The 15,763-nt window shown below is 40.3% G+C and overlaps 1 protein-coding gene across 1 annotated transcript in view; it reads left to right on the forward strand.

Annotated features, from left to right (window-relative positions):
* Window positions 1-15,763, forward strand: part of atp7b (ATPase copper transporting beta) — a 92,816-nt gene that overhangs the window by 46,994 nt on the left and 30,059 nt on the right. Inside the window, exons 5-9 of the mRNA XM_080197519.1 lie at window positions 1,940-2,101; window positions 4,879-4,955; window positions 5,039-5,213; window positions 7,662-7,895; window positions 9,181-9,272. Of these exons, the coding sequence (XP_080053645.1) occupies window positions 1,940-2,101; window positions 4,879-4,955; window positions 5,039-5,213; window positions 7,662-7,895; window positions 9,181-9,272 (740 nt within the window). The remainder of the gene's footprint in view (window positions 1-1,939; window positions 2,102-4,878; window positions 4,956-5,038; window positions 5,214-7,661; window positions 7,896-9,180; window positions 9,273-15,763) is intronic.

The raw sequence follows: 15,763 nt of genomic DNA on the forward strand, positions 1-15,763 counted from the left end.
TGGTCTAGGATATTTGTCTTCCTGATGCAATTCGTCAAATCAAACACGTTACAATCATGAGAGAGTTTGTTCATTTGTAGCTGATGGTGCTCCTTGGTATGGAATGCTGGTGTGGTATTATCAACATAGAGCAACTTTCTGAGGAGGAGTATCTTTGTCTTTGGATCTCAGGCGAGCAAGGTTGAACAGCTTTCCATAAGTTTGGTATTTCAGTGGATGGCCCGAAGGCATATGACAGAACAAAGAAAATGTTGCTACCAAAACAATTGGTCCCACTGCAGGGCCAGAATTCTCCAGCCATTCACGCCGGCAGGGTTCTGCGGTCCAGCTGGCAGCACACCCCTGCCCGCAGTTTCCCACCGGCATGGGCTGGCGTCATTGGGAATTCCCATTGATAGCGGTGGGATCAGAGAATTCTGCTGTTAGCGAGCAACGTGCCATGGTGTCACAGTGCTTAGCACTGCTGCCTCACACCGCCAGGGTCCGGGTTCAATTCCTGGCTTGAGTCACTGTTTGTGCTGAGTCAGCACGTTCTTCCCATGTCTGCATTGGGTTTCCTCTGGGTGCTCTGATTTCCTCCCACAGTCTGAAAGACGTACTGGTAGTTGCATTGGCCATACTAAATTCTCCCTCAGTGTACTGGAACAGGCACAGGCTGGATTGTGGTGACTAGAGAATTTTCACTAACGTCATTGCAGTTTACTGTAAGCCTACTTGTAACACCAATAAATAAACTTAACTTGAGCCTTCCGCCAGCGGGAAACACATGACTGGGAGGCCAGAGAATCTCGCCCCAGATCTCAGAGGGGCTCAATCAAAGCTGACCTTACTGGTCATATTGCTGTGAAAAGAGGAGATCAGACTGAGCAGCTTCAATAAGCAGCCAATTTTCTCTGGCAGTTTAATAAACTTTCTTCACTCACATGTTTGAAAACAATATATAGTATCTCCTTTGTTAATGGTGTTTCTCTTGTAGCTGGTGGACTGAGAAGATCATGTCATTTGTATATCTTCTAGTTCTGCAGCTATATTGGAATACAGGGTAGATGCATTCAGCCAGGATCTATATCTGACAGAGGCAACACAGGTACAAATATTTTTCTCACCCTACTCAGCATGGGAGCTGCTTTGAAAGTTGTTGCAATTTCTGCAGTCCCATTTGTTTTTCTACAAGTTGACAATCTTTGCCTTATGGAGCACTGCCTTCCTCCCTCCAGCAGAGAACAGGAAGTTTTTGTTTCCCATGTTGGAGGAGTTCTGGCTGTATAGCATCAGCAGCTGAGTTTTGTCCACACTGAGCAAGTATTCTGAACCATGGCTATTCTTTGTCATGAGATACCACACAAAAAAAATTCAACTTGTTTTTTGAGCTTAAAACCAATGTGGCAACTACTGATCGTGGTGGATAGGCACAGGGTTTTATTGCCATGTAATGTTGAAGGGAGTCAGTCGTTTTATTTCTGGAACATTTGTAATGCTTAACAGTTGAGAATGGTAACCCTAATATGAAACAAAATGCTTTATTAGGTAAGTTATTTATAATTCATATTACTGCACCTTTTTTGTAATTTGTTTTAATGGTTCAATTGAAGTGACATATTGTGTGCTGGAGCAATCCTTTTGAAGGAGATGCCAGAGAGGTCAAACTGTGTGCACAGGAATAAAACTCCATCTACAGACATTAATGGGATTTTTGGCCAAGGTTAACTCCAAAAAATGACAAGAAACATTGCATGTGCTGTCAGAATGAGGTGACAACAGCAGTGCTTAATTTGTATTAAATTTGCAAGATAGTTGGAGATTGTGCTGAGATTCTTTCCAGATCTTGACAGATTATTTTAATGATTTTGGTTCCTGTGCTTCAGACCTGAATGTGTAATTATCAAGTATTGTCTTTTGCATACGAAGATTGTTTTACATCATCATTTTGTTTCTATAGATTACGGGAATGACTTGTGCCTCTTGCGTTCACAATATTGAATCAAATTTAATGAGAATCAATGGCATCTTATATGTATCAGTAGCCCTTGCCACCAACAAAGCGCACATTAAATTGGATCCAGAATTACTGGGCCCACGTGATGTCATCAAAATGATAGAGGTATGTTGAAAAGGGAAACACAACAGCTGCTGGAAATCTGAAATAAAAGCAGATAATGATGGAAATGTTCCATAGATCGGACAGCATCTGTTGATTAAAAAAGGCCAGAATTTTTCAGCTATTTATGTTGGTGGGATTTTCCCATTCCGCCGCAGTGAAAGGAGATTTGTCTTGGCACCAAATTCTCCAAGATTGCTGCAGTGGGGTATAGCGTGAATAGCAGTAAGATCACACCTGATGACTTTTCATCAGAGTTGAAAAAATGTCAAGAGTTATGATAGGTTTTAACTGAGTATAGATACAAATAAGGTGAAATGAACAAAAGGGAAACTCTGATCGGATGAAAGGGATTACATGATTACAAGATTGATGGTGCAAGATATGGTCAATCCTGAATAGCTGAAAGTAATTGCATGATTCTTTTTTAATTACTTTTTAAAAAATTAAACCTTCAATGATTTTTTTGATTGTCGTTCTGAATCTGTAAAGCTCTTTACCTTAACTTTGTCTAAAACAGTAGAATAAAATGGAATGCACTGAGCTGCAGTTAAGCCATAATTAGAACAGACTACTCTCACCCCGTTCTTTCTTTTCACGTTATTGACAATGTTGCATTTAGCCTCACCTTCCCTCCCCATAACCTTTGCATTTAGTGTATCATCAAACTACAAAGTGATCCTACTGCTGAGCACACCAACCCCTCTTCAGAGTCTGGAGGCATCATGTTGTCTTTCCACCCATCAGTCTAACCCCCAGGTCATCTTTCTTTATTCTTCTGTCAACTCCACTTTCAGCTGGCTTTCCTTTAGTGCCTTCTTGTTAATAACTGTCATGTCAGCCATGACCCAGTTCGTCGTTCTCTCGTCTCTGAGTTGTAAGATTGTAGGTTGAATCCCAATCTGGAGGTTTGAACACTGAAACATAGGTTTGGAGTAAAAAATGCACACAGCCAGGACTGCACAGGATTCCTCCAAAATACATTAACCCACGTTTCCAGTCGGGAGGGGGCAGTCTCCAGATCTGCAGAGGGGAATCTCCTTCAGATTCCAGTTTCTTAAGAGGGGGTTTGGATTCCAGGGGGTGATCCTAGGCTAATGTTCCCAAAGAGCAACCTTTTGGATTAAATGTTAGACTGGCCCACTGCTCTCTCAATTGGATGTAAAAGATTTCAGTTCTCTGGGTTTCCTGTCTAATATTTATTATCTTAGTCAGCATCACGTTAAAACTGATTATCTAATCACTATCACATTGCTGTTTAAGTAAACTTTCTAGGTGCTAATTGACTGTTCTGTTTCCTGTAACAGTGACTACACTTAAAGTACTAAATTGGTTGTGAAGTGCCAGGGGTCCTGACATAGTGAAAGGCATTATATAAATGCAAGTCTTTATTAACCGCAGTGGATGCAATTTCTCCCACACCATTATCTATGTTCAAACATTTGAGGAGGCTTAAGGAAATTTGGCATGTCCACTACGACACTCACCAGTTTTTATAGCTGTATTATAGAAAGCATCTTTTCCGGGTAACACAACTTGATATGGCTCCTGTTCTGACCAAGACAATAAGAAACTACAAAGGGTTGTGGATGTAACTCAGTCCATCATGCAAATCAATCTCCCATCCATTGACTCTGTCTACACTTCCTGCTGCCTAGAAAAGCAGCCGGCATGATCAAAGACCCCATGCACTCTGGACATACTGTCTTCCAATTTCATCCATTGGGAAAAAGCTTCTTCCCTGTTGCCACCAGACTTTTGAAAGGAGCTGCCATATGTTAAGCTGATCTTTCTCTACACTCTAGCTATGACTGTAACACCATATTCTTCACCCTCCTTTCCTCCTCTCCTATGTACAATATGAATGGTATGTTTTGTCTGTATAGCATGCAAGAGACAATACTTTTCAGTGTATCCCAATACATGTGACAATAATAAATCAAATCAAACATTCCTTCCATGTGTGGTAGCAATTTAGTATCTTGTATTCATTGCTCATGCTATGTTCTGCACACTGGGCTGAACAAAGACATATTAAGTGATCATTTTGCCAAAGATGTCTGTTCTGATCACAAGTTCTGTCTGTATTTTCGCACACATTTCCTGTTTGCTTTCCTGCGCAATTCCACCTATCCCCAGTGTTTTCTCAACTTTCTCTGCAGTTGGTCAACTTATTTGATATATTCCATTTATCCTTATAATACTGCTCATCTCATTCTTTGCCACTTTAAGATTCATCTCCTTTCTGGTATCTTTCCCTTTAGTAAATACATTTCCTTAAGTTGTCATCAGATACCTTGGCTGCATTTTGCAGTTCAAAAATCCCCACCCCTCAGAATCCACCTCATTTTTTTAGCGGACTTCTTTATGCTAATATATCTACACAAAATTTTAAATGTGGTTTTGTTTTTTCCCCACATATTCTCCTTAGCTTTCCCCATTCCATTCAACCTTGCTTTCTCATTCTTAGATATTTTTCATCATTATTAGTAATGTCTGCACTTAAATTGTAATTGCTTTCTCACCACTCTATTCATTTGTAGCATCTTAAAAGCATAAGTAGCTTCTTTTCTAATGGAATATTTGTATTTTTATGAGTAATTACCAGGGGAAATTAATATCTCACCACGCTGGGTATATTACAATAAATGAAAGTCTAAGTTATTCATAGGTTAAAATTAATCTCTTGTGGAAAATATGTAGTGATAGATAAACCTTTCCTGTTTCTGCCATTGATTTCACTTAAGTTTTTTATTTATTAAGTTTAATTTCCATTATAGGATCTTGGCTATCGTGCTTCTTTACCAAAAAGAGATACAGCAATACATAATCTGGACCATAAAGAGGAAATAAAACAGTAAGCCTATTGATATTTTTAATGGAAATAGCAAACATTAGTTTATTATGAAACATTTATGTTTTTATTTTTCTCACTGTTAGGTGGAAGAGGTCCTTCTTGTTCAGCCTTATTTTTGGCATCCCTTTCTTTGGACTGATGATATACATGATAGTGATGGATTACAAGCACAGTGGCTCCATGCCTCTTCAACGAAACATTATTCCAGGTTTATCAGTTCTTAATCTGGTATTCTTTATTTTGTGTACTCCTGTTCAGGTGAGTGCATAACAAAACACATTTTATTTAAAATGCAAAAATAATTCTGTTGCAGTATTGGTACACAGTATAATCAAGTTGAATCTAAATTAACTTGTTGAGCATAATTATTAACATTACAGTGTCAGCTGTGACTTAGTTACATAGAAGATAGAAGCAGGAGGAGGCCATTTGGTCCTTCACAGTTGCTTTGGCATTCATTATGATCATGGCTGATCATCCAACTCAATAGCCTAATTCTGCTTTTTCCCCAGAGTCTGTGATCCCATTCGCCCCAAATGCTATATCCAATTGCCTCTTGAATACATTCAATGTATTGTTGTTAGCACTCTCATCACTTGAACTGTAAGGTTCCGGGTTCAAGTGCCATTCCGTAACTTGAGCACAAAGATTAAGGCTAACACTCCTACACTGTGAGGTGCCATCTCTCAGATGAGATGTCAAACAGGCCCTGCCAGCCTGCTCAGGTAGATGTGAAAGATCCCATGGCACTGTTTTGAAAAAGAGCAGGGGAGGCTATCCATGGTTTTCTGGCCAGTATTTTTCAAATGTCATTGCTGAGATTGAGAGTATCTGTGGTGGCATAGGGAAAAAATTAACAATCTATCACACCAGGATGTAATAAAGCAATTGGAAATAACAGGTCACGAACTTTTAATACTGTATCCATCTCATTAATTTAGTTTCTTTACAAAGGTATACATTGATTGAAGAAGATAATTGCAAAATATCTGAGCTTCCTTGCTCGAAGGTATTAGTTAACACAGTTTATGCTATTCAACTGTGATTAACAGCATTTTGCAAATTACTTTTCTTTGGGATCAATGTGTTTTTGAAATTTTTGGTGCTTAATGTTAAGCATTCAAACTTATTCTAGACTAAATATCATCCAGATCTATTTGTCAGTAGACCATTATATACTCCTCAGAAGTATTCTTGTCAAAATGGTCATTATCAGTGGACCCATAAAATGTTGTGCGCAATTAGCCTTTTTAATGCATGTGCCCTTTTGATGTGTTAGTGCAGCTGTGTACACATGCTGTTTATCAAGGGACAGGCCCTGTGCAGTACCTTCCAGCCTGCTCATATATGAGTAGCTTGACAGGAACAATGGTGACTTCTCTTACCTTCAGAATCATTTGAATCTTATTTAAATTAAACAATCATCTTGCATCCAAAAGAAATATTATGCTTTACCAGAAAAATGCTAGCTATGGAGTACAATCTGAACTTGATATGTTGCTATTTTAGAGATTATGATCAAGATTATGGTATATAGAATTGAGATGAATGCATTAAATGACTGGAGTGATGGAGGAAAGAAAAGAAACAAAAGGAAGTTTCTCAGACTTAAAAGATGCAATGAACTGACTTTCCCTTATTTGTAAATGAGCCGGATTTGAAAATTGTTGAACAGTATTAAATTTATAAATGACGCCAAATTGTGGGGTTTGGTAAATTCTTACAGGATTGTGCAGGAAAACAGACTGACGAATAGATGGCAGATAGTGTTCAACTGAGTAAATGGAATATGTGTTAAATGATCTTTGCATGTGATGTTGTTCTGGTATTTATATATGTTGATATGGTGCCTTTAAAAGGGCTATAGTATTTTCTGAATCTAGAGGAAATGAGGAAATTCTCTATTTACTGTAGCTTTTCTAAAAGAATTCCTGCTTGAAATCTATACCACTGCATACTTTATTCAGTGCAAGTCAAAATTTGCACTTTTCCAATGATTAACAAATCCAAGTTTGTAAATTAACTTGGCTAGTAATGTTTTTGATTTGCTTAGTGTCACCATAGAGCATTGTGATAACTGAGCCTTGCTTTATCACTGGACTGGAGGGTCTGGTCTGGAAGTCAGTAGTTCTGATTTGCAATGCTTGCCAATTTCTGATGATTAAAATTAATCACACCAATATTGGATTACTTTTGTTTATTCAATTCTCCAACTAAGTAGTGCTTTAAAAAGATGAAGGTCAGGATTCTTCCCAAAATATCTAAAAGTGGGAAAATGAGAGAGTTTCCCGCCTGTTTTTAGGGTGTACTTAGTTTAATGACTGTGCTTCATAGAGTGCCTCATAGAGATTCGTGCTGGCAAGGGGGAGTGGGTCCCCTCCCTCCCCCAGTGATCCCAATGCAGGGTGCTCAGTGGGTATCCTGCCCCATTAGCATTGCCAAAGTGGCAGGTTGGCACTTCCTAAGGGGCACTGCTCCCTATCCTCGACCTCGGGTGGGGCGGGGGTGGTGCGAAGGGAGGGGGAAGGAGGGCCTCAATGGTAAATAATGCAGCAGATAATCTTAATATTTCAATGCAATTTGAATTCCTGACAAGTGATATGTGAAAATAGAAGGTTGTAGAATGTTTGTTATTCATTCTACAGTAATTGTATATACCTTGTATATAATTAAAGTGGTACTACTAATTAACATGTTCTTTTTAAGTTTATCGGAGGTTTGTACTTTTACATTCAAGCCTACAAATCTCTGAAGCACAAAACTGCCAATATGGATGTGCTCATTGTTCTGGCTACCACCATTGCGTATTTATATTCCTGTGTGATACTTATTGTGGCCATTGCTGAAAAGGCAGAACAAAGTCCGATGACATTCTTTGATACTCCACCAATGTTGTTTGTCTTCATTGCATTGGGGAGATGGCTGGAACATATAGCAAAGGTAAAAATTTGCTTATGTAATTTATTTTCTGTAAGAAATGATCCATAATGTTTGCTGAACATTTAATGCTTAGAGTGAATCTTCTCTTTTATTACCTGCTCACATTTATTATACTTAGAAAAGACGGTAATGTCGTGATAATGTCGTTGGGTAAATAACCCAGAGGCTCAGGTTAATACTCTGGGGATACTGAGTTCAAATCCTACTAGAGCGACTGTAAGAATTTCAATTCAATTCATAAACCTGAAATTGGAAACTAGTCTCAGTAATGGTGACCATGACAACTCATGTATTGTTGTAAAGACCCATCTGGTTCACTAATGCCCTTTAGGGAAGGAAATCTCTTGTCCTTATCTGATTTAGCTACACTGCACACTCACAACAATATGGTTGGCTCTTAACTGTACTCACAAATGGTCTAGCAAGCCCTCCGGTCAAGGGCAATTAGGGATGAGCAACAAATGCTGGCCTTTCCAGCAACACCTACATCCCATGACAGAATAAAGAAAACAGAAAGTTCCTTTTTTTCTCTCTCCTCCTGAAAGAGTTAAGACGTGCAGAACATATGTTTGTATTTAGTCTTTAGGAGACCAGGATGAACTTGATGTAGACAGTAAACATTAGTAAGATATTGGACTGCGCAAATCATCACAAGTCGAATGTTTCCATTTTATGTTCCCACATTTGCACTTTCCAGCATGCATCAGCATATAACAGAGAATGTGAACATTGGCTGATTTTTCCTCTCCCTCGCACAAGCCATGTCCAGTTATAGCACTCCAAATGATATCTGCACTTTGATCAGTTAATTCAGCATTGGCAATAATGGAGAACCTAGGATACTCTAGTCTCTATGGCTACTACAGGTGATGTCTTTACCTACTAGTGCAAAGATGCTGCTGGTCATCACTTTGAGAACCTGATTACTGTGTCAGTATTTGCTGAGACAAATTAGTGCAATGTTGTTTCCACCAAGGTGCCACCAGTGCCTCTCTTTGACTTTTACCAGCATTTTGTGGCATTATTGCAGCTGTTCACAGAAGTTGGGAATGTTTGAGAGACAGGAATTCCATCTCCAGAGTAGAGAGTCATTAATTGGAAGACTGTCAGGTGCATTAGGTGCTAAATTAAAGTGGAAAGGAAGGAAATGGGGCAAGATAATGTGAAGGGAAAGTAAAGGAAATGGAAGAATGCAAGGGTTGGAGCATGTGAATAGATATTGCAAAAGAACAGGAATTTGTTTTAATGGTAACATCACAGCTCTTAATTGTGCTTTTTATTGTAGAGTAAGACTTCAGAAGCATTGGCTAAGCTGTTATCCCTCCAGGCTACAGAGGCTACAGTCTTGACACTAGGACCAGATAACTCAATACTGAGGTAATTTGACAAATTGAATTAATCCCATTTTCATAAGTTCCAATAAACCTTCTGAATGAAACTTTTGATACCTGCAACAACATAGTATGTTTATTTTGTTCTGCAGTTTTACATTTTTACTCATCTCCGGTGCTCCTTGCCCATTACGGACCACTACACTGTACAAGTGAGAGACAATCTTAGGCTTGGGCAACCTTATTTTCTAAGCAGACTCTAAATTGCACAGAATGCTACATTGACTTCTTTTGCTGAAGTCCTATACAAGCTCCTTCACAACCACTTATAATGGTAAGGATGAGGCTTGTATTTGTTTAACACCCTCACCAGTAATAAACTTGACATGAGAGAGCTACTAAGCTGCAGTGTGCCAGCATACTGCACTATTGAACCCTTCACTATACCTCTAGCATTTTTAATGCTAATTTTCCAAAATAAGGATCAACTTTAATTGAAGTTGTTAGACTTAGAGCATTTTGAACTATTCAAATGTATCCTTTTAGCATTTAATATCTACACTAATTTATCAAGCTATTTTGCGGAATGAACTTTCTGGCTTGATTTAACCACTATAAAGGCCATTTAGCTGAATTAACATAACTTGTCATATTGATAAGTAAGGAACTTTAAACATCCATGAATTTAAGTCATGAGACCATATTTTGTACCTGATATGGACATGCCCACCAACCAAACTGTTAATAGTATCCACAGAATTATAGAATTGTTGCAATACAGGAGGATGCCATTTGGCTGTTGTGCCCATGCCAGCTCTCTGCAAGAGCAATGCAGCTATCCCCACTCCCTCTGCCCATTCCCTGTAGCACAGCAAATTTTATTCATTCAGGTGCATGTCCAACTCACATTTGTCAATGATACGATCTCAACTGATGTTAGTGCTGGTCCCAGAGTGGAATGCTTCTCAATAGATACTGGCTGGAACTTCCCGGTTGTTCATGCTGACAAGACCTTCTGATCCTGCTGATGGTACACCCCTACTCCAGTTTGCCCAGCAGCTTGGGGTAGAGTCAGTGGAAAATCCTATTGACAGCGGTGCGACCAGAAGACCCCACTGCTTCCCACGTTGTCTCCACCATGAGAAAGATGCCGCGGGAAGGCTAGAGAATCTTGCCCTCAAACTTTTATACTTTGTTTGGAGATTGTATGAGCAGCGTTACAGGACTGCTAATTAACTTTTGACAAAAGAATAAACATATACTAGAGAAGACTATAAACGGCTGCTCTTCGCCCCAGCAGCACCATAACAGATTGATACAGACTTGTTACAAAATATCTCTTGTACTCTAATGTACACAGTCTATGTAAACTAATAGATGAAATGTGGTCAGACACTCCACACTCTGAAACCAAGATGCCAGCCAAATCAACTTTTGTGGATTTTTCATCCAAACCCTCCCAGACTTATAAGAAGGTGTACGGTGTGTTAGCTTTTATTGGTAGAGGAATTGAATTTTGGAGCCATGAGCTCAGCTTGTGATTGTACAAAACTCTGGTGTGGCCGCACTTGGAGTATTGTGTACAGTTCTGCTCGCCGCATTATAAGATGGATGTGGAAGCACTGGAAAGGGTGCAGAGGAGGTTTACCAGGATGTTGCCTGGTATGGTGGGAAGGTCTTGTGAGGAAAGGCTGAGGGACTTGAGGTTATTTTCCTTAGAGAGAAGAAGGTTAAAAGGTGACCTAATTGAGGCATACAAGATGATCAGAGGATTAGATAGGGTGGACAGTGAGAGTCTTTTTCCTCAGATGGTGATGGCTAACATGAGGGGACATAGCTTTAAATTGAGGGATGATAATTATAGTACGGATGTCAGAGGTAGGTTCTTTACTCAGAGGGTAATAAGGTCGTGAAATGTCCTGCCTGCAATAGTTGTGGACTCGCCAACTTTAAGGGTGTTCAAATGCTCAGTGGATAGGCATATGGATAACATTGGAATTGTTTAGGTTAGAGGGTCATTAGATTGGTTCCACTGGTCGGCGCAACATGGAGGGCCGAAGGGCCTGTACTGCGCTATAATGTTCTATGTTCTGTTATACATTGTGAGCCAGCTGGTTTCAATGGAACTCTGGCTTTCACATGGGGAACCTGGACACCACTCTCTAAGTCCACATTTGGAATCTTCTCCCAAACAATCCTTTCTCCCAGATGCCTTCACCAAAAGTCCACATCCAGGATTTCAGCCTCTCCTTTCAGTCTACCTCTACCCTGGTTCACCATGTATATTTAACTTCCAAACAATCTCTCAGTACTCAGCTATGCCAACAGAACACCACTGCTCCACATGTTTTTTAAGGTGTCACTGACTTTAGGATTACTATAGATGTTTGAGTTGTTACAAGCAGACTTTGAATTTGTTCCAAGCAGCTGCCTCTTTAATTCAGAGCTCTTCCTCTGCGCTTTGCTTTAATTTCACCACACAGGATCTTGTTCCTTTACCTTTACAGTCCTCCTGGAACCTTCCTCTGTTCTATTCCCTAATTTCTGGGACCTCTTTTTTTTAGCTTCTGAGACTTGCTTTCTGTCCCTCCACATTGTCCTGCTTGTACTGGCAGTTTCTGTGGAAAGCTTGTTGCCTGGTTTAAACTGAACTCTTAACTGCTTTGCTTTCTCAGGTTACTAAGCAACATATTTGATTTTTTAAAGCGTGTAATTGCTTTTACATTGTAAAACCTTGCAATGCGAGCAATGTTTAAAGTGAAAGTAAATCTGCAGGCGTGTAGGCATCTTTGTTTAACACAAAGCCAAACTGAAGCTTTAACCTTTTCTTAGTACTCAATGCAGATGGGCAAAGAAAGCTTGTACCTTATTCCTAACACACTCAATACGAATATAAATTGCTTGAACTATCACTATCCCAATAAAAGAGGCACACTGATGTTAAATTGAGAGTATCTCAAAACCCTGAAGGATAACTTAGAACACCAGTTCTTAATTGTGCATAGTTTCAATTGTGAGAAAAATGTTTGAACCAGGGAGGAATAGTCCAGTCTTTTGAGTGAACAGTTAATAAAGAATATTTATTCATATAAAAGAGAATTAAAACAAGGAAGACTATAACCCACTGCAACACATAAGTACACTGATGGTTATACACACACAGTATTACATGAGTTTACCCCATGGTTTCCAACTACCTACATTCCCTGAACTTTAAGATGCTCCTTTGTTCCGAAGCAGCATTCGATATTATACAAATTTGAGCTAAATCCAGCAAACAATTACTACGCATAGAATTGTGGCCACATTTGGGAAAACCATCTTCAGTTTCAGTGAAGCTGCTCCTTTTCAAGTTCAATCCCATAATGAACGAGAGCCTGATTTTAATAAATTTCATTAAATTTAAATATAATTATACACTCCTCCCAACCCCCCCAAACAAATTTCCATAGCTTGCTGATGTGACGAATGTCGGTGATGTTCTCGATATGTTTGGCCAGGTGTGAACCTGTCGAAGAGATCTTTCTGGGGATCCAAAGGTTGGGGGAGCGGGACATAGCAAGGCAGTGCCCTGCCAATGCCACCTGAAATTGCCAACCTGTGCTGGGACAGTGCCAGATATAGGCCTCAGGGGAAGCTGCAATGAGTGGGGGCTCTTCTGCAGTGGGACAGAGCGGGCACTGAGGGGGGATGAGAGTGCCTGGCGATAAAGTTTGGGGGTGGAGAAGAGTGCTGGCCATGATTGTTGCAGGGGTGAGGGTGTATATGTGATGGGGGAATGGGGATGTTGGTGATGTTTCTGGGGAGAATGGAGATGCTGGTGATGATCATAGTTTGGGGAGGGAGGGATGTTCAAGGCTTTGTTTTTCCAATGAAGGCTCCCTTTAAAGTTGGCACCTTTATTTCAGCTGAGCACGTTGCTGCCTCTTCGAGTCCCCACCTCGGCCAAGTGATGGCGTAAACCAGCCCCTTCTTCTTCATGTTCAGGAGCTCAAAATCTGGAGAGAAAACTCATTAGTGAAGCTGGAGAACACCATGTTAGTTTTCTTGCCAGAACTGAAATTTTGTAAAATTCTGGTAAGATTGCCTCAGGAGCCTTTGAGCTTTCCAGGATTGCTCAGTCGTGGGGGAGGGGTGGGGAGGAAAGAAGTGTTAAGAAGCTGAGTAAGCAGGTGTGGAGAGAAGAGGAAGTTCTTGAGGCTCTTTGGATTGTATGAACAATGAACTGTTTGATCTGCTCTGGAGCTGTCAGTCAGAACAGTTCAAAGTGGCCGGACTGAACCTGTTGCTTATTCGGGTGGTAAAAAAGGAATTCCTCTCATGAAACTGATGTCTCCTGTCAGTCAGTGCATTTCAAAGGGCTTCTGAGAGAGAAGGGAATCTTCTATAGAATGGAGTGCTGTGGTGATTATGAAGGCTTCCAGGCGTCCAATGGGAATAGATGTTGAAGTGTCTAGGCCATGTCAAACGTTTCACAGTATATAGACAAGAATAAAGACTTTGACAAAAAACTGCTTGAGATCACCATGCCAAGAGTGATTTTGACTTTTCCTTGGGCAAAAAGAAGCAGTCCAGCCATGAGATCTGAAGTCAACTGCTTCCCCCCAGCTGAAGCCCACTCAACCACCAGGTCCCTCGGGGGACCCTCCTCTGTAGCTTGGCAGTGGCAGAGGGGCACACACAAAACCTACTTCATTGCCCTCCCCATCTCCTGCCTTGGAGTCCATGGCGCCAAGTCACGGGGCAATACAAAATTGGCACTACCAAGGGTTGGGGCCAGAGGGGGCCAAAGCCTGAGGAGACCCCCATATCAGAGTGTCTCTCTTGTGGAAGGTTGGGTTGGTCACCCTCATGCCTGCGTGGTTTGGGGTGGATGACCCTTTTTTTAATGTTGGGGGAAAGGATACCTCTTTGTGCTGAGGTGTTGGGGGTGTTCTCCTTGTTAGCAGGGGGTCACCATGTCAGCGGTGAGGGAGAAGGGGGCCTGTCTCTGAATGCTGAGATTGGGTCCTAATGTCTGAAGCTGGGCTAGATGGTATGTTTTTCATCTTGCAGTATTCTTGTTATTCCTGCTGATAGGAGCACACGAAAAAAAAGGGAGAATTGCATAGTATTTTCCTATTTAAGGTTCTCTAGTTCCAAAAAAATCATTAAAATATGATTGGAGACGAAAGTTCTAAGGAAAATGAACTTTTGAGAAATATTTAAAAAGTTGAAAAGTTATTTTGATACAACATTTCAGTAAATTAATTTGAATTGAGTATTTCTCTTATCGGTCTTCTCCAATTGTCTTTTGCTCCTACTCCCTATCCTAAAGGAGACTCCTTGTTGATCACAGTTCCATGGACAATTCAAGCTATCTATCAGCTTACTCATTATTATCATTCACTAGGTCAGATAATTAGAATGGTCGGGTTATTCTACTGAAGAGTGCATCATGGTAATAACTCTCATTTGACATCCTGTGCCTCCCTGATGCAGCTAATTTTGATTGCAGAGTATTCAGGGTTTTGGTGGAATGTGATGCATCAAGAAACAGTCTGCATATTTTATTCACCTGAGCACTATTCATCAAGCAAAACTAGCGCAACTGAACAAAATGGCAGCAGTGCAAGATGTCATGTCAATTGGAGCAGAGATCTGTATTGTCCACCCACTTTTCACATATGTATGTCATGCTGAGAAAGATCTGGCATTTCTGGGCATTTTCTGAAGCTAACTGTCAGCTTATCTTTCATATATACTTTCCATATGTAATTTTTATCTTTCAACATCATTAACTTTTCATCCATTCCAGTAAAAATCATTGAATTAGAACACCTCAGTGAAAACTAATTCTCCTTACGAACTTACCTTCCTCCCTAACAGCTTTATTAGCACTCCACTTGATTAGGTAATGAAACTGAATGTTTTATCATGAATCAACTGCTCATCATCTTCATGTCTGTATTGCAGCTTCAGGTGGCAATCATATCCTGTCTGGTTAAATCTGCATTTCCAGAGGATAGCAGGAAATTGGACTTTTTTTCCACAGGTGTGGGCATGCTGGCTTGGCCAGTATTTATTCATAACTTGGAGGTGTAATGGACAGTGAGGAAGGTTTCAAAGCCTGCAGAGGGATTTGGACCAACTAGAAAAATGGGCTGAAAAATGGCAAATGGAATTTAACGCACTTTGTAAGGACAAACTAAATAGAACGTACAGGGTAAATGGTAGGGCTCTGAAGAGTGTAGTTGAACAGAGGGGTCTGGGAATACAGGTACAGAATTCCTTAAAAGTGATGTCACAGGTGGATAGGGTCGTAAAGAGTGCTTTTGATACATTGGCCTTTATAAATCGGAGCCCCGAGTATAGAAGTTGGAGTGTTATGGTAAGGTTATGTAAAAAGTCTGACAACACCAGGTTTTAGTCCAACCTGTTTATTTGATAATATACTCGCAAGCTTTCGGGTTAGCCCCTTCGTCAGGTGAATGGAGAGTTCTGGCCTCAGACAGAGCATATAAAGCACAGACAGTTTAGAGATTACTGATTAGAATG

Source organism: Carcharhinus amblyrhynchos, chromosome 10 (genome assembly GCF_965287045.1).
Source record: "Carcharhinus amblyrhynchos chromosome 10, sCarAmb.v2.hapA, whole genome shotgun sequence".
Classification (NCBI taxonomy): Eukaryota; Metazoa; Chordata; class Chondrichthyes; order Carcharhiniformes; family Carcharhinidae; genus Carcharhinus; species Carcharhinus amblyrhynchos.